At 41.2% G+C, this 25,108-nt stretch overlaps 1 protein-coding gene across 4 annotated transcripts in view; it reads right to left on the minus strand.

The window, feature by feature from the left end:
• Positions 1 to 25,108, minus strand: part of RSU1 (Ras suppressor protein 1) — a 196,703-nt gene that overhangs the window by 33,547 nt on the left and 138,048 nt on the right. The window contains exons 9-10 of one of the 4 annotated variants that reach the window (XM_029954266.1): positions 12,701 to 12,755; positions 9,593 to 9,733 (exon numbers count right to left, since the gene is read on the minus strand). The exons of 2 other annotated variants lie outside the window; for them this stretch is intronic. In XM_029954266.1, the coding sequence (XP_029810126.1) occupies positions 9,629 to 9,733; positions 12,701 to 12,755 (160 nt within the window). In that variant the 3' untranslated portion in view covers positions 9,593 to 9,628. Of the gene's footprint in view, positions 1 to 9,592; positions 9,734 to 12,700; positions 12,756 to 25,108 lie in introns of those variants that run through there. One more of the 4 variants, XM_029954267.1, reaches the window with a different exon arrangement.

Genomic DNA, 25,108 nt, shown 5'->3' on the forward strand with positions numbered 1-25,108 from the left:
TCTTGGGGACGTGCAGCCACGTACAGGAAATTCCATGTATGGACAAGACATACAAAAAGATGGCAAGAAGGATTCTCTCCCGTCGCTGGAAGGAAACAGAAAGGAATGTTCTCTGTTCTCGACCAGAGAGTGGCCAGTGGTTCTGCAGCCGTAACAGAGGCCACTGTTGAATTCCTCTCATTTCCAAGTGAGCCACCACAATCCAAACAGTGCATGTGCAAGCAATTTGTTCTCAAATCACCCGACTGTGTCTCCTAATATGGATGTCTTAAGGAAAGCAAAATGGGAGCCATTCATAGGCACGCAAATTTTTAACATAAAATTCTGTTAAATTTGCTGTCACCTTGCAATTTTTTCTTCTAAAGAGTATGTCATTTTCACATGCAACTGTGTGCTTCATCTAAGCCTAATCATTTTGCCTCTGAACCATATGTTCTAGATTTTCTTCCTGTGTCCCGCACATTAAATGCAACTCAATTCCTACAGAATTAAAATGTGCAGATATCAGGTTTTTTGTCTGTTCATGACTGTGGCTGAATTTCAGCAAAACTCACAGAATGTGGGATCTCAAAAGGGAACTTGCAGATGACCTAGTTTATATCTTCCATGTAGCTTTTGGGGAAACTGAGTCTATAATAGTTCGGTGACTTTGCTAAGACTCAGGAATGACTAAGTGGAGACCACAAATTTCTCCTATCTTGCATTTCCCATTTACTCTACGCTTATTTTCTACCCAACAGGGGGAAGCATTTGCCTGGTGACTTTTGTAGAACAGCCACTTCAGAAAACTGGCAGTTTCTTCCCAAGTTAAATATATGTTTATTCTACGACCCAGTGATTCTGTTTCTAGGAACCTACCCAGGGGAAATGAAAACATATGTCCGTATAAAGACTTGTACAAAAATGTGCATAGCAGCTGTAGTCATAATAACCCCAAGCTAGAAACAATATTAATGTGCAATAATCGGTCAACGGATAAAAAAATTGTGGTTTACTTGTAAACTGGAACACTGGCTACTTTCGCAGGTATTCTGGGCAAGTTCTGATGCAGTGAGCGCAAAGAGGAAAGTTCAATTCGCTTGGATTATCACCAGGGTCCTTGGTAGTCCTGGCCATCCTCGCTCATTTCTTCAGTACATTCTTTCTCCCTTTGCTAGCTAATTTTATGTCCTTTCCTCCCAAACCTCAAATACGTTACTACTTCCTCATCCATCCTCCCTCTCAGCTGATAACCTCGTTCTCTATTTCACAGAGAAAAGTGAAACATTCCCAAGTGAAGTTCCACTCAGTCCCAACCCCCACTCACCAGCCTGCCAGTACCACACATCCTGCCTCCTCTCCTAACCCCACAGGAACTGCCTGCACCCCTGGCCAGGGACAACTGCTCTGCTTGCATTCCAGATCCCCATCCCTTCTACCTATGCAATGACATTTCTCTAGCAACTGTCCCCTCTGCTACATCATCCATCCCTGTCCCATCACATTAACCATTCACATGAACACAAAACATACTTTATTCTTGCCTGTCTGACCCAACATCCCCCTCCAGCTACCGCCCATCCTAACCTTCCCTCAGAGCCAACTCTCCGAAGACTTCTCTGTGTTTAACTCATTCCAAGCTAAGCTTCCCATTCCAACCTCTTTGTTATCAAAACAGGCTCCTAGCTTTGAGGGGACCTCTGCATTGTTAACTCCAGAGGGCAATCTCAGTCTTGTCTTACCCCAGTTTTCAACCGCAACTGGCAAAACTGATAAATTTCCACCTTCCTGACACCACTAATTCATATGTTTTCTGGAACATTATGGTCTCTTGGCTCGCTTTATGACTGAGGGCTTACTCTCAGTTCCCTGCACTGTTTTTTCCCCCTCCTGCTGCCTCTCAAACACCAGGGTGCCCGGGGGCTCAGTCTCTGGCCCTCTTCTGTTTGTATTCCCTAGATGACGATCTTCAGACTCATGACTTTGAGTCATACTACCCACGCTGGACACTCGTGCTTGTATCTCCAGCCAGGTCCTGGTCCTGCCTCCAAACTGTGAGAGCCACCTGCCAAGCAGCCCTTTCAGCGCATCCAAGCTCCCCACTCTCTCAAATCCATTCCACTCCCAGGATTCCAGAGCAACACCAACTTCCTGCTTCCCATCCCACAACCAACTCACCAGCAAGCCCTGTCAGCCTCTCCCCTTCAAAAAAAAAAAAAACAAAAAAACACAAACACACCTGTCACACTATGCTACTCCTCACCCACTCCGTGTCAGCCGCCCACCACCACCCTCCTGCTTAGGTCACTGCAATGGCCTCTGAGTTGTTTTCTCTGCTCCCCCTGCACCCTCCAGGACCAGTGATCCTTCTACAAGATTAATCAGATCTTGTCACTCTTCTGCTCAAAACACACCATGGCTTCCTGTCTCACTGAGAACAAAGGCTAACTTTTGTCACTGTCATCTCTTTGAGCTTACGGGGGCCTCACTCTTTCTTCCCAGGTGGGTGTACCTGGCTGGACCCCTCCCCACTCCCATTTCTGCACATCCTTCAGGTCTCTGAGTCCTTTCTTGACACTTCCCACCATCCAGCATTTGTCCACTGCTTTTTTCTCTCCACTAGAATGCAAACTTCACCAGGACAGGGATTGTATTTTATTCCCTGTTGAACCCCGGGCCAGTAATAGGCACTATAAATCTTGGTTGAGTGAGTAAATGAATAACAAAAGAAAACTACGCTTTGTATTGAGTGGAACATGCTCCTTCTACTTCCTGCAACCAAAGCATTATAAATAAATTACATTATCAACAAATTAGCTCACTGCAACCATCTGAGCTCTGTTCTCCAAATCGCCATAAGAGGATCAATAGCAGCGAATCAAACCATGAAGAAATTCAATCTTGCCTCCACATGAAGTCAAAACAGCATTTATGGCATGCAAAGTTACTTATTAATTCGATACACATTTCTGAACATGCAACTGGGGCATAAACTAGTTGAAGAAAAAAAATGAGGCAGCTGGAGCCAGAAGGAGGTTTCTTGTAGCGCAGGCTGTCTACATAGGTGTGCAGCAAGGATGTGCCGTGTTTTTCACTCCCTTTGCTCCCCTCACCCTTTATTCAGAGTTTAAACCAATCGGGCAAAGCTGAGCATGGGAAACAGACAGATAATTATACGGTTGCATTAAGATAAAGAAAAGCCTTGTTAAGCAATATTAATAACGGACAGGGAGCAGTTAGAAGACACTATAAACACAACTAGTAAAACCGCTTAAAACCAACAGTCAGGGGCACCTGGGTGGCTCAGTCGGTTAAGCGTCTGGCTTCGGCTCAGGTCATGATCTCATGGTTTGTGGGTTCGAGCCCCATGTCGGGCTCTGTGCTGACAGCTAGCTCAGAGCCTGGAGCCTGCTTCGGATTCTGTGTCTCCCTCTCTCTCTGACCCACCCCTGCTTGCACGGTCTCTCTCTGTCTCTCAAAAATGAATTAAAAAAATATTAAAAAAAAAAAACCAACACTCCAATCAACCACAGGCTGAAGATCTTTTTCTATGCAGTTAGTAATGTGGACCCTCACACAAAGAAGAGATTTTCCCCACACACAAGAGTTGGGGAGGAGGAATAAAAGACACAGGAACAGTGTCCAGGCCACTAGAAACTAAACAATTAAAGAATTTGGCACACCGTTTCTCTGACACTTGATTTCCAAAAAGATCAAAGCAGAAAAATAACCCTAATTGGTGACATTTTTTATGGTGCTTCATGGCTTGAAAATCACATGAACATACATCATTATTTCTTCTACCCAGACAAAATCTGTACTGTGGACAGAACACTGTAACTCATGTTTAAAACAACAAACAAACAAACACCACAGGCCCAAAATGGCATCACTTGGGTTAAGGCCCCATGGCAGTAAATGCAGACTTCCCACCTAACCTACCTGCCGTTTCAATCTTCTACCTATGTAGCCTTCAACAAATTAATATCAAATTTCCCGCTTAGTACTAGGAAGAGTTACTGAGAGACCTTTTTGGCTTCCCTTGGGAGGGTAATTTTGCCTCAATAATGCATTTCTTGCTAATAAATTCCTTGCTCCTTAAAGAAAAAAATTCTTGCCTTTGAAAGCCTTTCTTTTAGTGGCTCAGTCGGTTGAGCGTCCGATTTCAGCACAGGCCAGGATCTCACGGTTTGTTGAGTTCGAGCCCTGAGTCAGGCTCTGTGCTGACACAGCTTGGACCTGGAGCCCGCTTCAGAGTCTGTGTCTCCCTCTCTCTCTGCTCCTCCCCTGCTTATGGTCTGTCATTCTTTCTCTATCTCAAGAATAAACATTAAAAATGATTTAAAAACTATCTATAAAAGCCTTTCTTTTGGTGAATTCAGCGAAACTCCCCTATACTTGCTAGACGGGAGGCTGCCTGATTCATGAATGGTTTAATAAAGCCAGTTACATCTTCAAATTTACCTGATTGAATTTTTACAGGTTTTATATATTTTTATTTGTATATTCCATAAAGAAAGAAACTAAGGATAAGACGTCCAAAAAACCCCAAAAACCATGCTCTGGGGTCAATAAAGTTTGGGAAAGGCTGCACCCTGGATGTTCTAGCTGTCGGTGAAGTTTCCCCTTCAAGTTTTCCAAGCTTCTTTGAATAGAATGCCCTTTTGCAGCATACACAGATCACCCTAGCCTCCAGATTCTCCAATATCACTGAGTGGTCTCAAAAGACTTTCCAGAACTGAGGCCCCAGTGGGTTTGTGATTGAAAATAAAATCTTGATGAAAATGACAAGCATCAACTAGCCGGGTGCCTGCTGTCGTCAGTCACCGAGTGTGAGTTCCCTTGCTTCTGGGTGAGGACGGGCTGGAGGTGTTCTCCCAGGGGCTCGCTGAGAAGCCGCTTTGGGTGGGAGGTGACTGTGCTTTCCCTGAGGTGACAGTGGATACCCAGGGGCGAGGGTGCACGGACGCTTTGCAGTGCCTGAGCTAAAGTATGCTGCACGTGCCATTAAGATACACTTGGCTCAATCTGGTCCTTTGATAGCTTCTGACACGCACTGCAGCCTGGAGATGCTGGGCTGGGGGGACAGTGTGAAACAAACAAAAAAAGTCTATAATGCAGGATGAATTCAATCCCTTACAGTTTTCCCAACTACAAGGATGAATGTGGACCTCACTGGGTAATCATGCTTATTAAATACGTGTGAAATTACTGTGATTCATCTTCACTCCTCTTTCTTAAATCACTTCGGGAAAGCCAGACTTGGCATCCACAGAAATAACATAAAGCCGTACAAAATGATCTGATCTCATTATTAAAAGTACCTTTTAATGTAACAGGATCTTGGACAATTATTCAGCTTTGATACTGCAGGCAGGACTCTGCTGTTTATGAGTGCTAATGTATGGGGCAAATTATTTCCCCAATACCACGCAAATGGAACTTCAGAACTCATTATGTATAAATTATTAAGTTATAAAACACGACTGCTAATAAAACTGTGGCTACAAGAAGTGTGATTAAAGTCACATGTGACTGTGACCTATTAAACAATAATGTATTAATTCATAAAGCTGTACACAGCTTCTCCAGTTCCTATAATTAAAATACGCTTCATCGCTAATTGCCTTACCAACCCTTAAATTTCCCCGAAGCTATTCACAAATGATGGCAAAACAGTAGCTTTGGCCATTATACGTCTTCTGCCACTGGTAACTAAGAAAACCCTTGTAATAAAAAACTTTTTATCTCTGTTCTCATGCAATCCTATCGATTAGTCATAGATGCATGGCTGGAAAATATTTTGGTAAAATGAATGTGTGTTTAAGCGTAGGGAAAAAAAAATATCCAGGCATAGAAATTGAGGGGAATAACAATGTTTCACATATTTCTGCCAACATATTAACTAATACAGCAAAAAAGATCCTTGATATGTCATTTGCTGACTGATGCGTGCACGGAGCGGAGGCTCAAGCACGGAATTTTATTGCTGAAGACATTTTCATCTGCAGCCAAATCACCAGGGAAACACTTTGTCAAACAACTTCATTCTGCATGGAGACTCTGTGACAATATTGGCATCCTAAGAATTTGTTCGGGCTTTTCCTATTGCATCCACCTGTCTGTGCCTGGAAATATTTACAGCAACACTGCAATTCATGCAGACGTTTGGTTTTAGCACCCAGAAACAACCTAGCCAGCTCATGTTTTATCTCCCAGAGTGTTTAAAGTAAGTGCTCCGAAGTTATACGTTTTTTAACATAAACAAGACAATATATTTTGGGAAAAATTCATATCAAACATCCCATTTCATATTACTAGGAACGAATATGACATTGGGCACTTGCAAAATTAGAAACCAAAGTTTCTCTGCAAGCAGCTAATATTTTTGCTTGAGTTATACCAGAAAGTTAAAAAAATTAAGAAAGAAGGAGAGGGAGGGAGGGAGGGAGGAAGGGAGGAAGGGAAGGAGGAGGAAAGAGAGGGGAGAAGAACACATGTGGCCTATTGGATTCCGGTTATTTCCAAGAGCACTTGTAATTTTAGACCCTGAATTATTTTGTCTTAAGTGAGAACACAACCCCTCAAAACAGCCCTGGACACTTCACCCTTCTTCCTATCCAATCATCACCCACATGCTTCCAACTTTTCCCCCTAAATAACTTTCTTAACCTCTTCCTCACCCCCTGTCCAAGCTACAACGCCTCACATCTTGGCCCCTGCTATGGCCCAGCAAGTGGTCTCTCTACCTCCACTGGCCTCTCCACTCTGTTCTGTGCGCGTAGCTGAAAGTGATCTTCCAAAAGCAAAACTGCTCACACTCCCGCCCTTTTCTCTTCACTCTAGGATAAAAATCCTCAGAATGGGCTACCAGCTAGCAGATGGTGGTTCCTGCCCGGCACTGACTTCACCTGGGATCATTCTCTTTGCTACAAGCAGACTCAACTCCGCAAATAAGCCATGCTCTCTGCTGCCACAGGGCCTTTGCATGTGCAGCTTTCTCTGCCAGGAATGCCCTTCCACACATGCTGCTGGACTCCCCTCACCCTTCTCATTCTTTTGTTAGCTCCTGCCACTTTGCACAGCTTTGTTGGGCTATCAGGTCTCCTGGTACAAGCTCTCAGAGCGCAGTGTACTTTTCCTTCTCCATACTTACTACAGTTTATAATACATATCGGCATGTGAGACTATTTGATTAGAGAGTGACTACCCTAATGCACTGTATAGTTCACACGGGTAAAGACAGATCTATCTTCACATGAGTCCCTGTCGTGAATGTAGCACAGGTGCTCAGTCAATGCAACCGAAGCAGGGAGCTGAACAATGGATCCCCTCCCCACGATAATATTAGGCAGGAAGCCCACTAGTCTTCCCACCATCAGCACCATTAAAGGCAGGCCCTGCAGAGCCACACAGGCAATCACCTGACAGAACGGCCTGTCACCAGCAAATTGTTTATGCTATTAAGTTTTTTGCCTCAAAGTAAAGGGAAGAATTAAACAAGGCTATTTGCAAACACACACATGCACGCTCGCTCGCTCGCTCTCTCTCTCTCTCTCACACACACACACACACACACACAATCCCATATATGGTATGGGCTGCTGTGGACACATTTTCATTGAGACACTCATAGGAAGGACTTGGGTCTGTGTGGAGGTGCTCATGGAAATCAGTATGATTTTAGTCTTTTACTTCCTCTATCATCTCACACGTTACCTGGTGACAGAAAAGCACGCTGACATTCACTCTTTAGTTAAGTTACAAAAAAGTAGACGGATGTGCAGAGGCAGGTAGGGGAGAGGGGAAAGAACCAACCGACATGGTAAGAGATGGTTTGGAAGACTAGGGCCGAATCGGTAAGAGCCATGCACCCAACAGCCAGGCGCTGCTCTGTGGAGACCCGGAGATCCGGACAGAAACCGGCAGAAAAGGTAGAAACTGCACCAGTACCAGCTTCTGACTTTGAACTCTGGTTGGCAACAGAAATCTCCCACTACCTATGGCATCTGGGTAACTTTTTTTAATCAGCAATTTTTTCACAGACTGTGTGCTGTAGGCTGAGGGAGACCCATTTTCTTTTGTCTTAAATTTTCTGGCCATTAATTATATCCAGGATGGCATGCTTTCATACAGGAAGTAAATAGAAATATCATGCCTGGCTTTGAAGGGGTACCAGTGCTATGGAAAATGAGATTATTCTTAAAACCCATTCTATAACATTCTTTTCCCTTCATACAGATAGACAGTCTCTTCAAGGATGCTTAAAGGAACAGCTGATTGATAAAAGCACCAACCTTAGGCCTATTTCCCAAGGACTAACCGGTTCACAGGACAACATCCTGGTGAATCCTTCATTTTAAATTTATATACAATTCTTTGCTAGTCTCAAGATTTCAAATATTTATGCTTTTCTTTACTTATTAAAAGTCAGATTTCTGTGATATAATATATGCACAGAAAAACATGATGCTTATTCTTTAAGTAATAAGCCAAAAGAGAAATTTATCAATATGTTAAAATTAAAATGGCCATTCTAAAAGGTGAAAGGTAGAAAGTTCTTTTTGATCAACACCTGTGTTTACTGCTCAATTTACTCAGGAGACAAAACCAACCAACAAACAAAATGCAAACCCTGAGCCCTGTTTTCATGATGAAGGGATTTATAAAACAGGACGGCTCTTCGGAGATACGACAGTGAAGGACTGTTAAGTCTGTACCGAACTGCTTGATTTAAAAATCAGAATACGGTATGAGAAGCAAATCCGGTAACATCCTGCCATGTGAACCGTACAGGTGTCTGGACAACACCAAACGCACAGTGATGATTTGTGGAAAAGGGTAACGGATGTGATCTGTCACTAAGAAGAGAAATACCATGACTGCCTTAAAAACAGTGGCTACCCTTTACCTCAGCGTGGGTTTACCGTGGACACTTGAGGATGCAAAACTGATTTTTGCTTTGTGAAAAATGGTAAACTCTTGTTACACCTTACTCTATCTCCTTCCAAGAAATGAAATGGCAACCTGTGTCATAATTTGCCCCCACCCAACTAATATACAAAAGTGGTCAATACGTAAAGTGATCCGTTTTGTTACGGATCCAGGTACCACCCATGCTGACCATGTAATCATGGGAAACTCACCTAACTTCCCTTTGCCTCTTTCCAAATCTACAGAGTGGAGACCATCCTGACAGGGTTGGGGCTCAGCTGAATTGGAAACTGCATGTCCATCACCTCCCACCTCCGGCCTCTGAGCTGTGCCTTGCACGACTCAGCCCGCAGTGAAGAGAAGCTGTGTCAATTATCAACAACGTACCCAAAACACATCTGGATGAAGACGACTTACAACTGATACAGGGGATTCATGTTTTCAAAGTGAGTTATCACCACAACAACGTTTCTGGACTGTCTAATGGATCTGAATGTTCATAGTGGCCTTTCCCACTAAGTGCGTTTTAACCACAGTGACAAGTATAGACGACGAGAGTGGGGTGTGCCACCTGCCAGGTGCTCTGCCATGGGCTTGCCATGCACAACCTCAGTTACTCCTCACAGCGGTCCTAGGATGTAGGTACTATTTCTGATTTTATGAGTTATAAAAGAGGGTATCGAGAGGTAGGTGAGGTTAAAGAACTTGCTTGAGGTCATAGAGCGACGCTGGATCTGAACCAGACTCTGTGGGTCTCCAAGGCCTTGGAACTAAGTGCCACACGGAGTGCAGAGTTCTGATGTGCGCATGCTGAATGGGTCTGCAGAAAGAAGGGAAGGGGAGGGAATATTTATGGTGACATGAGGGTAATATTCACAGCACAAGGCACTAGGAATGAAAGTTTTCCCACTGCTATTAATAGCGATCTTAAGCAAAAATATGTAATATAATGTATATTTAATTATATTTAAGAAAATACTAGTACAAATAACTGAGCTTCGATTATTTCAAGGCATTTCTGCAACAGCCTATTTGCCCATGAAAGCATTCCAGAAAATTCCCTGTTCCTCATCTAATGTTACCTACAGAAAATAAAATCTGGAATATTGCGTGGCATCATTTAATACTTCTGAATCCTCAGCACCCTCTTTCAGGGGGAATAAAGTAACTCTGGAAAGGTTCCAGAAGTTTCAAGACACAAATCTATTTCTCCGTAAGCCATCAAACGTCGGAACCAATTGGCAAAAACGTGTTATATGGCTTTCTAAAATGTCATGTCAGAGTTGCAAATTTAGTAAACATAAATGAGGACTTGAGCTCATTGGGGATGCTAAAAGTCGATCCTCCTGTATATCTTTTGAAAATGATCTTGGAGTGTCTTTAAGAGGTAGAAGTGTACTAGGTGAGATTTAGTACCAAAGGTGGCTTTATCTCTATGTTCCACAGAAGCTCATCTTTTTCTCCAAAACCATTATAAATGCTATCAGAAAGAAAACAGAAAGAAAAACACCTGAAAATAAACACCAAATCAGGGAAAAGAGTAAAATATTTTACAAAAGAAAACAATTCTTTTACACTGCAAAAGTCCTATGGAGGAAATTTCATATTTCAGTAATTTAAGATTACAAATCACATATTTTTCTAAAAGGATTTTTTTTCAGATGTCAATCAGGCACTAAAAGGGGTTCTCATGTGCATTCAAAAACAAGTAACAAAAGCAGCTTCTGGACCAAACAGACACAGCTCTTGTTCAGCTGCTGAGTGAGGTCTTGCCCCAACTTAACAGATACGAGAAAGCAGGTTCCCCAATCAGGAAGGCTGGCATAAAGGAGAAAGACACCAGCTCAGCAATGCTGTCTGGAACTGTGGTCCACCACATTTTGATGGTCAAGATTCAAGTTCCACAATGGCCACTTGTTGCTCTTAATAGAGTCAGGAGCTTTGTCTTTTCATTGTGAGAGCCTCCTTCTTGGTCCCACGCCTGAGACAGAACTGTTCACAGTAGAACCAACACCGCCATCGCCATGTTTTTTTCTCTCTTGATCAAAGCCCTTCTCTCCAGCAGAAGTAAACTCTTCCCCCTTACGTTCCCACTGTTCTGTGCCCACACTTCCTTCCATCATAGCTCCCACAAAGACTTTATTTTGTGTATCTGTTAACAAGTACTGTCCTTCCTTTTACCCTGTAAGCCGCCGAGGCAGTGCCCAAAGCTCTTCTCAGCTTCAGGGGTTAGGTACAGGCCTGGCACATGTTAGCAGATACTTCTCAGCCATAGTTTCATCAGGTACTGTGGTGGAATCAGTCTGTAAGATACTCTCCCAAAATGAAGACCTGCGAATAAGCACACGAAAACACGCTCCACATCTCAGCCATGACGGAAATGTAAACTAAAGCCACAGTACCATTTCATATCTGCTAGGATGGCTATCGTCAGAAAGACTTGGCAAAGCAACACGTGAGGGCCAGGACGTGGAGACACCGGAGCCCTCACATATTGCTGGCGTAAATGTAAGATGGTGCATGCTCTCTGGAGAACAGTCTGGATGAGCTGTATGAATAAAAGTCACCGAACTGTATACTCTCAACGGGTGAGTTGTAGGGTCTGTGAATTACAATCCAATAAAGCCATTAAAGAAGTAACAGTATGTGAGCTCTTCAGCACGTGACTGTTCTCTGGCTGCCACCTAAGAAGAAATGGAATAACCGCTAAACCAAGGGCTTACTTCTGACTGAGGCTCTTTGAGTCACGTTTTCAGTCTCTCCAAGACTGACCATTTTGGGGAAACTAGACAGTTTAAAGACAGTTAAAACTACTGAGGTCAGCTAATCTGGGCTCTCAGATGCTCAACCAGTTCACTGACTCTCCTGATACACTGCTTACTGCTGTGAGGGTAAGTCAACACTTGTTAAAAGCTTCTGACTAGAGCTACTTGGAGAAGTAGAGGCTGCAATCTCCAATTAGTCAAGTTTATAACTTGAGGAAGCAGGAAGGACACAATGATGAGGGAGGCAGGTGTGCAGATGGCTAAGATAAACCACCAATATTCATTTTTTCCCTGAAATTCAACAGGAAGTTCAGGGATTCACTCTCATACTTAAAAGAAAATGGCTTTCAGAGAATCAAATGTATCTGGCTTCTATACAGATGATTTCCAAAGAGTTTCCATAACTGCCTCTGAAAAGCAAGATACTGTTTTCTAATTACTAGCTCTGCTTCACCTAACAGTTAAAAACAGGAAGCAATGGGGGTTAAAAAGTGTTAAATTTATCTAAGTCATGAGGTATAAAAGCATTAGTTTTCATATGTTTACAAGGGGGTAGTATACTTCTCTTGCTCTTTCCACTAGGTGTCCTATAAAATGTGATTCTGTCCTCAGACTTTTAAATAGTTAAGGGAAATCCATTTAAATATTTCTTTAAAAAAATACGAGAACCTTATGAACCCGCTACATCAAAGACTTTAACAATCTCATTTTTATTTTTAATTTATTTTTGAACCATCAATGCAGCTGTAACTTAAAAAGCGTTTTCACTCAAATTTATTCATAAGCGAGACAAACACCCTGACAAAATGCAGATTAGAAGGGGTCCTTGTGAATCACGAAGACACAATACTCAGTGTGTTTGAAAACAGAATTAAATTACTCTCTCTCTCTGAGATATGCATCTTATTCCTTCAATATCCAAACAACTGGGATAACTTATTTATCCAAGTCAATTAACAAAATTAAAAAGAAAAAGCACATTCAAAGGGAAGAATCTTATCGGCATTTAAAAAGTACGGTACCTGAAATAACCCGAGACAGAGCTTTGTAAACCCTGAGAGGTCCTTAAAATCAGAGCTAAGAAAAGAAGACAAAGACAAACATTTTGAGTTTGCTACATGGGAGAGGCACAAAAAGAAAGAAAATGAAATCAAAGGCTTTGTTATCACTATCTTGCAAATCGCAATAGAGAAAATGTACCAAGAGGTAGAATCATCCTCTCCTCTCCTCCCTACTAAATTCTTCACAGATTTCTGTAGGGGGTGGAAAGAACACAACTGAATTCCTCACTGAGTTCAGTATGAAAATCCTCGGTAGGAAAAAACACAAGGGTCTTCATACATCATGAATGGTTGACTAATGGCCCAATGTTGCTGGAAATCACTCCTTAATCTTATTGCAATGAATTTAGTAAGACAAAAGGACATTTATTGAGGAAAAAACAAATCCATTTACACACAGTGATAAAATGAATTCCCAACTTGATACCAGCGAAAACTTTTTATGGTACTGAACGACTATTTCAGGACTTCTGTTTAAAAAACAAAACCTGTTCTACTACCTAAATCTCTTCCCCATCTCCACGCCCTGCGGAGGATGGATTCAGAGCAGGCATTTCTCATCACAAAGTAACACACCTGTAGAAGGCTTTGTCAAATGACACGTATGCAATTATCTCATTACTTTAGACAATAATTAGCATGCTTCTTTCCCTCGGGCTCAATATGTAATAGTGGAATAACGCTAATACAAAACTAAATTAAAACATGAAGGCATGTCCACTCTGTGAAAGCAGAGACCATCTTCGTAGCCCATTTTGGTTGTTTACAGATCCTCTGTTATTTGCAGGCACGTCACAAGGCGGACAAGCTAACAGGCAGGCGCGTCCTGCTCCGTTTATCACCTTCCCGTTACCACTGAGGTTTAACTACCGTACGCTAGTAGCATAGAGAGCGAAGCAGTTTAGCCAGTGTTTTTCTTCTACTCAAAATAATGACCAACTGTCGGTGTTTGTCAAACACGGCACACAGTAGTTGCTTCATAAATGTTCACTGCTACTGAAAACCATAATGATAAGGGCATCTTTTGAGGAGAGACTCTGACAGACAAGACAGGTACAGAAAAGAAAGAGACACAATGGCAAGAACTGACTTCAAACTAACGAAGTGAGAATCAGCAAGAGGAAGACCTGAAAGATTTTTTATGTTTTTGTCTAAAAAGGAGAAGGCAGTAAATTTCTCATATTACATATTTCATTCAGGTTTTTAATATTTCTAACTGACATGTATGATTTGTGAACAAAAATGTGAACTATGGAATTTATTTAGATTTGATTTACTAGAATGATCTTTATTAGATAAATTAATTTTTTATTGTCACAGATCCAAGATGATTCTCTGCACATGAATTTTTACTATGAAATAGTTTAAAAATTTAAATGCTCTATGCGTCTAAGTTTTTGCTACTGAGCTGCCATGTTCCTTTTTATGTTACTTACAAAGTTTATTTTTCAAGCTGATGTCAAACAAGGCATATGTGATTGACTCGATCATCTGAAATTACCTCTTTATTCTTTCCTTTCTAGATGAAAAGGTGCTCTATTCTCTCTAGGTTAAAAGGTGTTCTGTGTTTAATGATGAAACTTATTCATTTGTTTTTGCCTACTTTTCATCTAAAATTTATTCGAGGAAGAGCCAGTTCAAATTTACATCATTTGAAGGAAAAATGCCAAATGCTCACCCTTCAAGATTGTATTTTTTACCTTCCTTTAACGTAAGCAGATAAATTCTCTCTGTCACTGCTGCTGAGCTTCCCTGCTATTTTTATTTTCTACTGACAGAATATTCAAAGCTGACAAATGTTGTAGAACAGACATAGTTATTAAAAGCTTCAATTTACAGCAAATAGTGACAGTTTGCTTTTGCTGCTCATAAAGCAAAATCGAAGAGGTGTAAATACACAGCGAAGGTGGGACAAACATACTTTCGATCTTTTTAAAATAGTCTCAATAAGCAATGCTCATTGGACGAATTATTTCAAAAGTATTAGTGTAGTCATTGATTCAAAAAATAAAAGCAGAATGATGGCTGGCAACTTTCGATAATACTTTACAAACATTACTTAGGGTCATCCTTTATATATAAGGAATGCTTTAAAAAAAATCACAGACAACTGACTTAAAATACAAGATGGAGAGTTCTGTACTAATCAAGAGCCATCATCTATTTGCAGAGGAAAAAAACCCAACAAGGCAAACAAGCAAAGTATTTCCTGGTGTGGCGCTGAGGTGAATTTCTTAAAATTGACGATCACCGAGACTTTGAGTACATGTTACTAATTTCTGAGGGGTAGAAAGACTTCTGCACATAACTATGGAGATTCTATGTAATGGAAGGCGTCAGACAATGTCAAACACCAAAACGCTTCTGATACGGAGCACTCCAAGACCCCTTACCTGACCTCTTCAGAGGCTGAATCAAGTAGTGGTAAACCATAAAACATGCTGCCAGCAGAATTTACTCAAGGGAAGACAGACCTGGTGGTGGGGTGGGGAGTGGGGAGGATGGAGACAGGAAAAATCATACAGAAACAGCACGCAAATTATCTCCCATTAAAAAATCACATCACCAACAAAAGGGGCTAGTGAACAAAGTCTATTCCGAGACTGTGGGAGAGGGACAGTCAACATGAGGTGGAGACGGACATGCCCCAAACCAAGAAAACCAAAGAATCTGGAGACAATGAACCATACCCCAACACAGACAAGCTTCTGCCCAACTTCCCCAGGTGACAGGCATGTTCTATATCATCCTGACAGGGGGTGCTTGATACGTGGATATATTCATTTGTCAAAACTCAGGAACACATTTACGGTCTACGCATTATATTATGTAACTTCAATTAAAAAAAACTTATAAATGTATTCCAAACATATATCTATTTTATTGCATTAGGTGCTAAATTAAGAGCCTCTGTTAAATGTGAAAAAAAACCTTTCTTAATGAGAAGAAAAATATAAAAGGGAGAACGGAGAACATCAGGGTGGGGGTGGGTAAAAGAACAGGAGTAGAGCAGAGAGATAAACAATTAAACTCTGAGTCACCATTGAAAAAAGTCTTTCCAAAGACGCAAATGGTGCTCATGGGGGCAAGTGAAAAAAGGGAAGGAACGATGCCTCATATCTGTATGACTGGACATATATTATCTACCTTTAAAAAAGAAGCTTTTGTTTAATAAACTAGGCGATGAGGAACATCTCCATTTTTAAGTCGATGAAAGACACAGAATAGTTCAGTGATGTGCCTAAGGATACACAATTAGGAAAGAGCCAGGATACAAATAGCTCTCTCCGACTCCCACACATAACTCAGCTCACAAAACAATACTCCGTGTGCATAATGTGTGTGTGGTGTGTAAAACATAAAAATAAGAACCACTGTTAGCTTCATATAGTAGTGATGAGGCTTTCCGTCTCGCCTCCACACAGCATGGGCGAGTATAAATGTGCTGGAAACTATGCACACGAACTAAAACAATCAAGAGTTCTTTTTCTTAAATATTCATTCATTCAGTGGTTTCAAAAGCTGCAACATTATACTTGGGTATGCAAATATATATCAGCTAAATGCTTAACAGCTCAAAGAGCTCTCTGACTAGATATGTTGAGTATAATTTTATTCTCTTAGCACAATTTTTATTATAATTTGATTAAAGTTAGTTGCACTTAATTTTAGGAGGGCAGGCAGAAGATAATGCCAGACAAGACTGTGTTTTCTGTGGATTAGTTACTGAGATGTACTTTTTGGGAATCTCATAGAAAGTGGGATAGAATGGGGCTCTCAAAGGGGTTACACAGAAGTTCACTGAGGCCCAAATGTGACACCAGAACTGACGGGTGCCTTTGCTGGTCCTGGAAGCAGTGTTCTCACTTACACCCTTTGGGTTCCTATGCACACACGATTCTGCATTAGCAATGCCCTTCCTGCCACAGGCCCTCTGGTAACCTCAGGTGCCCAGCCCCAGTCATGGCATGACCTCAAAGCACAAATGATTTGCCCCATGTGGTTCAGAGCGCTTACTCCAAACTTAAAACATACACCCCTGCACCCACAATAAAGGAAACCGGTGTAAATTTCACAACTGCAATCACTGATGCAACTCACATGTATCTTTCCCTCCTAAATAGAAACACACATTTTGCATTACTCTGTAAAATGTGCAAAATACAATCTGCTGATTAGTCAATGGATATTTCAGGATTTAATACGGGTGTGAACCATCCATTTTAGTTCAGTTGCGATCATCTTTATTTTTTTCTTTTTTCAAATTTTTATTTAAATTCTAGTTAGTTAACATAGAGTGTAATATTGGTTTCAGGAGTAGAATTCAGTGATTCATCACTGACATACAACACCTAGTACTCTTTTTAACAAGTGCCCTCCTTAATGCCCATCCCCCCATCTAGTCCATCCCCTGTTATGCCCAGATTTCAACATTGTCCCCAAAAACCAGAGACCACCAGGGAGACCGAGTCACGCATGCAAAAGCAAAGGGCTTTATTATTAGGCTGGCCGGGCCTAAGCTCGGGCTCACAGACTTTACTAGCGCAGTGGATCCATGCTGAGAGCCCCAAACAAAGGTGGGGTAGGGCTTTTATGGGTTTTGGGAAGGGGGAGTTACAGGAAATTGTGACACAGGTACAGTGATCCAATCATTATCGCATGATCATCTTTAAAATTCACTCTCAAATGGAGTTTGTATGTTCTTCCACAATGAGAAATCCAAGACCGGTTATGGGATGAATACAGGCAAAACCACTGCTAACATCTAATGGCAATGTGAAAAGGGGAACAGCGAAGTGTGGTGCTTAAGAGCACGGGCTTGGGCCTTAGACTCCTGTTCAGAGCTGGGCTCTGTCACTCAGTAGCTGCATGACTGAGGGCAAAGAACCCAATTGGCCAAAGCCTCAGTTTGCGTATCTATATACTGGGGATGATTATATTTTCTTTCAACTTAATATTCTGAGAAGCCAATAAGAAAACTGACATGAAGCACTTGGCAACCAAACACGTGGCATACATGCTTAATAAGAGTTATACACTTGTTATATATAATCTTGTATATGAATATAATATGCACAATAATGTATATACAACTAACTCTGTAACAATTATTGAATAGTGCTATAGTAACAAAAATGCAAGAAGTATTGATTTCTTTTTTCCTCAATACTTTTTTAACTGTGAAATTTTATTAGAACATTTATTTACACAATGTGACTGAAAATGTTAAGTTGCGTGTTTTTAGAGAAAAATCAGACAATAATAGAAAGCATAAAGAAAACAACAGATACCACACACAATCCTACCACTTGAGAAAACTATATTTTTTTTGAGAGAGAGAGAAAGAGGAGAGAGGGAATGAGCATGCATGTGAGTGGGAGTGGGACAGAGAGAGGGAGAGAGAGAATCCTAAGCAGGTTCCACTTTGTCAGTACAGAATCCAACGTGAGGCTCAAACTCATGAACTTTGAAATCATGACGGGAGTCAAAATCAAGAGTTAGGCATTTAACTGGCTGAGCCACCCAGGCATTTTGAGAAAACTATAAATATTTAAGGTGCATCCTTCAAAGCTTTTTAAAAACAGAAATTTGCATGTTAATTACACATAGATAGCCTGCTTTTTAAATTCATAATATATTATGAAAACTCTCCAAAGCCATTCATGTTAGACAACATTAAATGGCTGTGTAACATTTAATCCAACAGCTGCATCATTATTTCCTTAATCCTATGTTGTGGGCACTCCGGTATTTCCAATCACTACTGTTATAAATGAGGTTAAATTTTTGTTTACTTGTTTATTTGTTAAGGGTACTATATAGTCAAGTACAAAATAAAGTAAAATACAGCAAGCTGAAGAATCCCATTTCCTTTAAGGCTTTAGCCAGGGTCTGTCGGGCGGGGTTGTTATAAAATACAAGAGATTTCTTGGTAACTTCAGAACTCCTTTCCATCATGCATCCTTGGCCAACCAACCATGTACAGCATATGCCCAAACACATCCTTGAATTAACAGAGGCAAAACCGGAACGGCTCACCTGACCTAACAAGAACGGCTTACCATGTACTTCCATAAACACATTATGTAATACACAGGGAAGAGTGGCTTTAACAAAAGTGAGAAATTTTACTCAGGGCTTTACAGAAAAAAAAACAAAACAAAACATGTCATTTAATAAAAAAAAGACTCCTAATCTCTTGTACTATTTAATCAACAAAATTAGAATCAGCAGAAGCAAAATGAGAGACTAGACAGCTTAGCAGCTGTTAATAATGTTTTTCAGTACCATAAACATGTAAGAATAGAAAGGATAAATAATGTTCCGAGCGAAAAACACCCTTTACTTAAATCCTGGAAACATGCAAATAACAATATAGCTTCATGCACTCAGGAAACTGGTTCTTTATTCCGCAGAGATTTTTCTGTCAGTGTTACAAGCTAAAAACAAAATATAAATGACAAGGGCACATGCTTAGCTGATGGAAAATAGGGTCCAACGGTAACCACATTAGTCTCTCATAGAGGTTATGTGACTTCCAGGCAGAAATATTGATTGGGACCTAGTCTCCTGCCACCAAGTTTGACAAGTATTCTAATCTGAGCTGGGAAATTTCTCCCTAAAATGGTAACTTCCTATACTTCCTATAACTCATCTGGCTAACCAGGTAACTAACTTGATTACCTAGTGTAATTCATGCATTAGGAACTTTTTAACAAACAGGGGCTGGGTACTAAGAGTATGTATACACAGATGCCATTGGATACTGAGTTATTCAAAAGCTACCAGTTGAAAGAAGCAGGTAACATTGTCCATGTAGTTATTCTGATTAGATTTTTAGCTTCAGGGGGTTTTCTCTTCATTTTTTAATATTACCACACATCTTAATCACGCTCAACAACAGAAACTCTTCGTAAACCATTCTAAGGCTTACGCTTCTCAATTAGACTCTGGCATGTGCCTGCGTAACAGAGAGCTTGTAAAATTCTCATCCTGCGTCTCCCACAGTTTCCTCCACCTGCCCCAGGGTCATCCCCACAGACCGCTCTTGAACCTGTGGTCATCAAAGTCTGCAATCCTTCTTGGCCCATGTCACGGCATAACACGATTCCCCGCTAGGTTCTTTTCTGGTGGATAATCAGGTTTTGCAGCATGAATGTCTGCATCTCCAATAGAAGTTTTAGTGGCTTATGCCTTTTCCTTTCCTCTGATCACTGCGCATCTTGTGTTCTGATCTTTCATTTTGCATGCAACTTGTATGCCAAGTTCAATCACAACAGAAATAAAGCACAATATATGAGAAGACTATTCCTTAACATTTTCTTTCTAATTATCTAAACTTGGGGTGGTATTAAACAAAAAACAAAACAAAACAAACTAGTGTCATCAGGTATGGTGTGAATCTTTTGCAAGCAGATATTTCTTTCCTCTTGAAAATATAAATCAAATCTGTCCCTGTGTTCAAGGCTTGACCAGAGAATATATTTTTGGCTTCAAAGATAATTTGGTGCTTATTAAGAAAGCAGAGTAACTTTCTTGTTACTTTTCCCCTTACATGTGATATGACGCAAGGAAAATCAGACTATATTTGGCTCCCTGGGTCTTGGAAGGGAATGAGATGAGAAGAACATGAGAATCCCCACTATTCTTGGCCTTCCACAAACAGTACTGTCCTAAATTTTAATCAGGCCACACTGGTAGATATCAAATGGTATCACTGTGGTTTTAATTCCCAGCTCTCTGATTACAGAGGCTGATTGTTTTCCATGTTCATTCACCAGTCGTTTCCTTTTCTTTAAAATGTTTATTTATACCTATGATGTACTGTTATTTTACTCATATGATTTCTTTATCTGTTTTAGATCCTAATTCATCGTGAACGATATGTGTTGCAAGATTACTTCTCCCCACTGGGGCTTGTCTTTTCAGTTTGTTCAAGATACCCTCTGCGGTGGCGCCTGGATGGCTCAGTCGGTTAAGCATCCGACTTCGGCTCAGGTCATGATCTCATGGCTCGTGGGTTCGAGCTCCATGTCAGGCTCTGTGCTGACAACTCAGAGCCTGGAGCCTGCTAAGGATTCTCAATCTCTCTTTCTCTCTCTCTCTCTCTCTCTCTCTCTCTCCCTCTCTCTCTCTCTCTCCCTCTCCCTCTCCCTCTCCCGCTCTCTGCCCCTCCCCTACTCGCACTTGGTCTCTGTCTCTCAAAAATAAATAAACATCGAAAAAAGATATCTTTTTGATAAAGCCAACATTTATTTTAAATATAGTTGATTTTATCAATTATTTTCCCTGGCAGTTTGTGTTTTTTTGGGTTTGGTATAAGAAATCCTTTCCCTTTTTTTTTTTTTTTTTGCACATTCAGTTTCTTTTATTTTATGAAAAGGCTAATTTCAAATCTACATTAAACTAAACTGATTACAAAGCCTTAGTGCAGGAAGCCTGGTGGTCTTGTTCATAAAAACATATGACCACCGTCCTTAGGTCTCCAAGTTTCAGGAAGGATCCTTCAGATGGCTCTATATTTGCGTGTTTTGGTGCCAGAGCATGGGGAGACACCCTGTGTCCACTCTCAGCCTTCCTGAGCCCCCCAGCACCTCGCCTCCTCTGCAGATCACCCCTGGCTACAGAAATTGTGTCCACAAACTTTCTACCCCGTGGCTCTGCCTCAGGTCTTAAATTTTCAGCCTCGTCTTAACAGTTTCCATCACGATGTGTGATACAGTCTGAAAAACAGATCCATACATGCACCTAGAGAGCACTTAGCAACAGCCAGTTTCTTCCTTAAACTCCCAGAGAGGGCCTCTTTTTTTGTTGTTGTTCATTAAAAATTCCACAGTTTTGGGACACCTGGGTGGCTCAGTCGGTTAAGTGTCCGACTTCAGCTCAAGTCATGATCTCACAGTCCTTGGGTTCTAACCCCGTGTTGGGTTCTGTGCTGATAGCTCAGAGCCTGAAGCCTACTTTGGATTCTGTCACCCTGTCTCTCGGCCCCTCCCCTGCTCAGGCTTTGCCTCTCTCAAAAATAAACATTAAAAAAAAGGAAATTCCAGTTTTACTTTCCTTTTAAAACTTTGTTCCATGATTTAAAGATTCAAATATTTAATTCTACCTGGAACTGATTTTCTGTATATGCCACAGTTTGGTTTCATTTTTTTTCCCTCCACATGTATAATCTTGTAACTGCATCGTTAATTGAACAGTTGATCCTCTCCACACTGATCTGCAAGATACATTCTGTCATAAAGCAAGTTTGCACGCATGCCTGGTATTATGTTTAGACTTTCTATACGGTTCTGGGGGTTTCTTTGTCTACACTAATACCCAAATCCCATAGTCTTCACTACAATGGTTTCTTTTTTTAATGTTTGAGAGAGCACAAGTGGGGAAGGGGCAGAGAGAGGGGGGACAGGATCTGAAGCAGGCTATTTGCTGACAGCAGTGAGCCGGATATGGGGCTCGAACTCACAAACCATGAATCATGACCTGAGCTGAAGTCAGACGCTTAACTGAGCTACCCAGGCCCCCCAATAACCCCTATAGGGTTATAAGGGACCTTGGTCTCTGTAAAGCAAGATCTCCTCTCTCTTCTTTTCTGGTTCTTTTCAAGCCTTCACTTTTCCAACCAATTCTAGAACTAGCCTGTCAATTTGAACTATCTTCTCTTTCTGGTTGCTCTTAATATCTCCTCTTTTCTCTTTGGTAGCCTGCAGTACCACAATGACATGTATTTATGTTGCTTGCTATACAGTGTGCTCTCTCCATACGAGCACTCTAGACTTTCAACATTTCTGGAAAATTCTGTCTTGATACCTTAAACAAACTACCTCCCTGCTACTGAGAAATAATTTTCCATACGACTCATTTCTGCATGTTCTGTGAGCACAGGCACTGACAGCTTTGGTTCTGAGAAAACTTTCCAAGGATATCTGTATAGCGAACAACCTTAAGAAGACAGTCTCCTTCTGGAGCAAAGGGCAGATTTGTTTACTGTCCTGGAGATAAAATAATGTCTCCCTCCTGGCCAAAGAGCAGATTTGCTTAGAGTCCATTTTATTTTCTTCTTTTTAAAAAAATGTTTATTTTTTCAAAAAGTTTTGTTTTATTTATTTTGAGAGAGAGAGAGAGAGAGAGAGAAAGAGAGAGCGAATGAGAATGCCAAGCAGGCTCTGCGCTGTCAGTGCAGAACCCGATGTAAGGCTTCATCCCATGAACCATGAAATCATGACCTGGGCTGAAGTCAAGTGTCCGATGCCTAAACAACTGAGCCACCCAGGTGCCTCTATAGACCATTTCTAAAGACGGGGGGCCGGGGAGGGGGCATCTCTGGATGTGACTTTGACTTCCGGCATGCCCCACTCTGCATCACCCCCAGGGTACCTGGGGGGCACGGGGAACTGGCTTGAGCATATGGCTCATACTGCTTACTGTGCTGTGAGTAATAAGGTCCTTTGCATCTGGCCCAGGAGTCGTGCATCTTCAAATATCATCTGTGAAATTGTAGCAAGCTCATTTATTAAAATAAAGACAAAATTCTCCTTACTTATTGAATTATTTTGATGAAGTTTCAGAACCTTTCAATTCTGGACCAATGCCCGTATTTTCAAGATTTTAACATCAGGACTTGCAAATGGACATAAGTTCTATCAGACGTCTATCTTACTCTCTACTCTTTCTTACCCAGGCCATCTCTCTGCCCTTAATGTCAGGAGATGTCCTTCCCCATCTTTGAGTCCATTCAGCCTGTCTACAGTGGCATATAATCTTCTACTTAACCCACGACTGAGTTTTTATTTGCAACTATTCTTTTTTCCTTGTAATTCTATTTGCTTCCTTTTCAGATCTTTCTGATTCAGTTTGATGGTCTCTTACTTCTTGTTCAGTCTTGTGCTTATGGGCTTCCTGTGCATTGGTTTTATATTCAAAGCCAGAATTCCAGCATCCTTAGGCATGGGGGATCGAACCTGTCGTTTCTGTCGACTTCTATGACTATGTCTTCTGTTATTCCCCATTTGGTAATTTCTGGATTGCTCTGTTGAGTGTCTGGCACTTCTTCCCAGATAACCTTGGATAAGCTGAATCTGTAGCACTTCTGAGAGAACAGGACTGTTAACGTTTTCTTCCAGAGGGGACTTAAAGGCTTATATTTACCAGGCGCCAGAAGGTTGTGCCAATCCAGAAACTTGTTCTTTAAGTTTCTTAGGCTAGGGTTCCCATGACCTTGCAAGAATTGTAGATTTATACCTCAGACTCATCTGAAAACACGCTTGTAGTAACAAAATCTGAGGAGATGATGAACACAATGATTACTATTTCTCTTCTACTTAGACAAACCCCAAAACAGTTTGCTTCACCTGCTCCCTTTTCCTGGTGAGCTAATTTTTTTCCAGCTCTTACTTTCACCTGAGGGTATAGCTTCTGTCACAGTTCTTGTTCTGTGAGAGTACTTCAGGTTTGGCCTTTCAACTTTATCCAGACTCCAAGACTCCTTGTCTTTTTTTTGCCCGAGGCAGTTCAGCTCGAGTCCCTGATACAGGCCCTGCCAGTAGGGCAGTCCTGGCCTCTTTACCACCCCGCTTTGGTCTCGTATTACCATACAGACTTTTTGCCTTACAGACTTCCCTTATTCTCTTCCAAGTTCAACAGGACATGTACAAGGCAAGTTCCTCTGATTTTTTCTGCACCCAGTCTTTTATGGTGAAAAGGCTTTCAGAATCTCTGCTTCCCATACACTATCATTTTCCATGGTTTCTTTTTTGTCCGTCCAGCCAAACAGTGGTCATCTTTCCTTCTGAAAGTGCCTTTTAGAGATGCCTGAAATTAGCTGACCATGCAAGTATGCGAGACTGAAATACCAGCTTTTCTGTAAACTACAACATTTAGACCAAAAGCATTCTGCACCTCCCATGCAGCTGCTCTGATCGGATATCACATTCAGCAGGCTCACGTTTATATGTTCATAGGCTGAAGACAAAGCATTTTCACTGACCATTTTACCCCATGTGCCCAGGGTATCTATAGGTAGCACTTTTCTTTGAGAAACATAGATGAATTTTTTGAATGAATACCTCATGATGCAAAGGAATGGAAATCCTTGTGATCCAATATTTAAGAGACATCATAAACTACTACCATATACTTGAAAGAGATGTTGCCTTATATTTTTGTTGAACAACATAATACAGCTTAGTTTCTTATGATCCCACAAAGACTTCTCCATGTTCACTTTCCTAACAAAATTACACTGTCACTTTTTCAACCCTCCTTCTCATATACATCCTGACCTGTCTTAAGTCTCAAGAGACTTTTGGGCATCTTAATTTTGGCCATTTTTGATCACAGCTTTAAAAATAGTTTTTGGGGGGCACCTGG

The sequence above is a fragment of the Suricata suricatta genome, chromosome 10, assembly GCF_006229205.1.
Source record: "Suricata suricatta isolate VVHF042 chromosome 10, meerkat_22Aug2017_6uvM2_HiC, whole genome shotgun sequence".
Classification (NCBI taxonomy): domain Eukaryota; kingdom Metazoa; phylum Chordata; class Mammalia; order Carnivora; family Herpestidae; genus Suricata; species Suricata suricatta.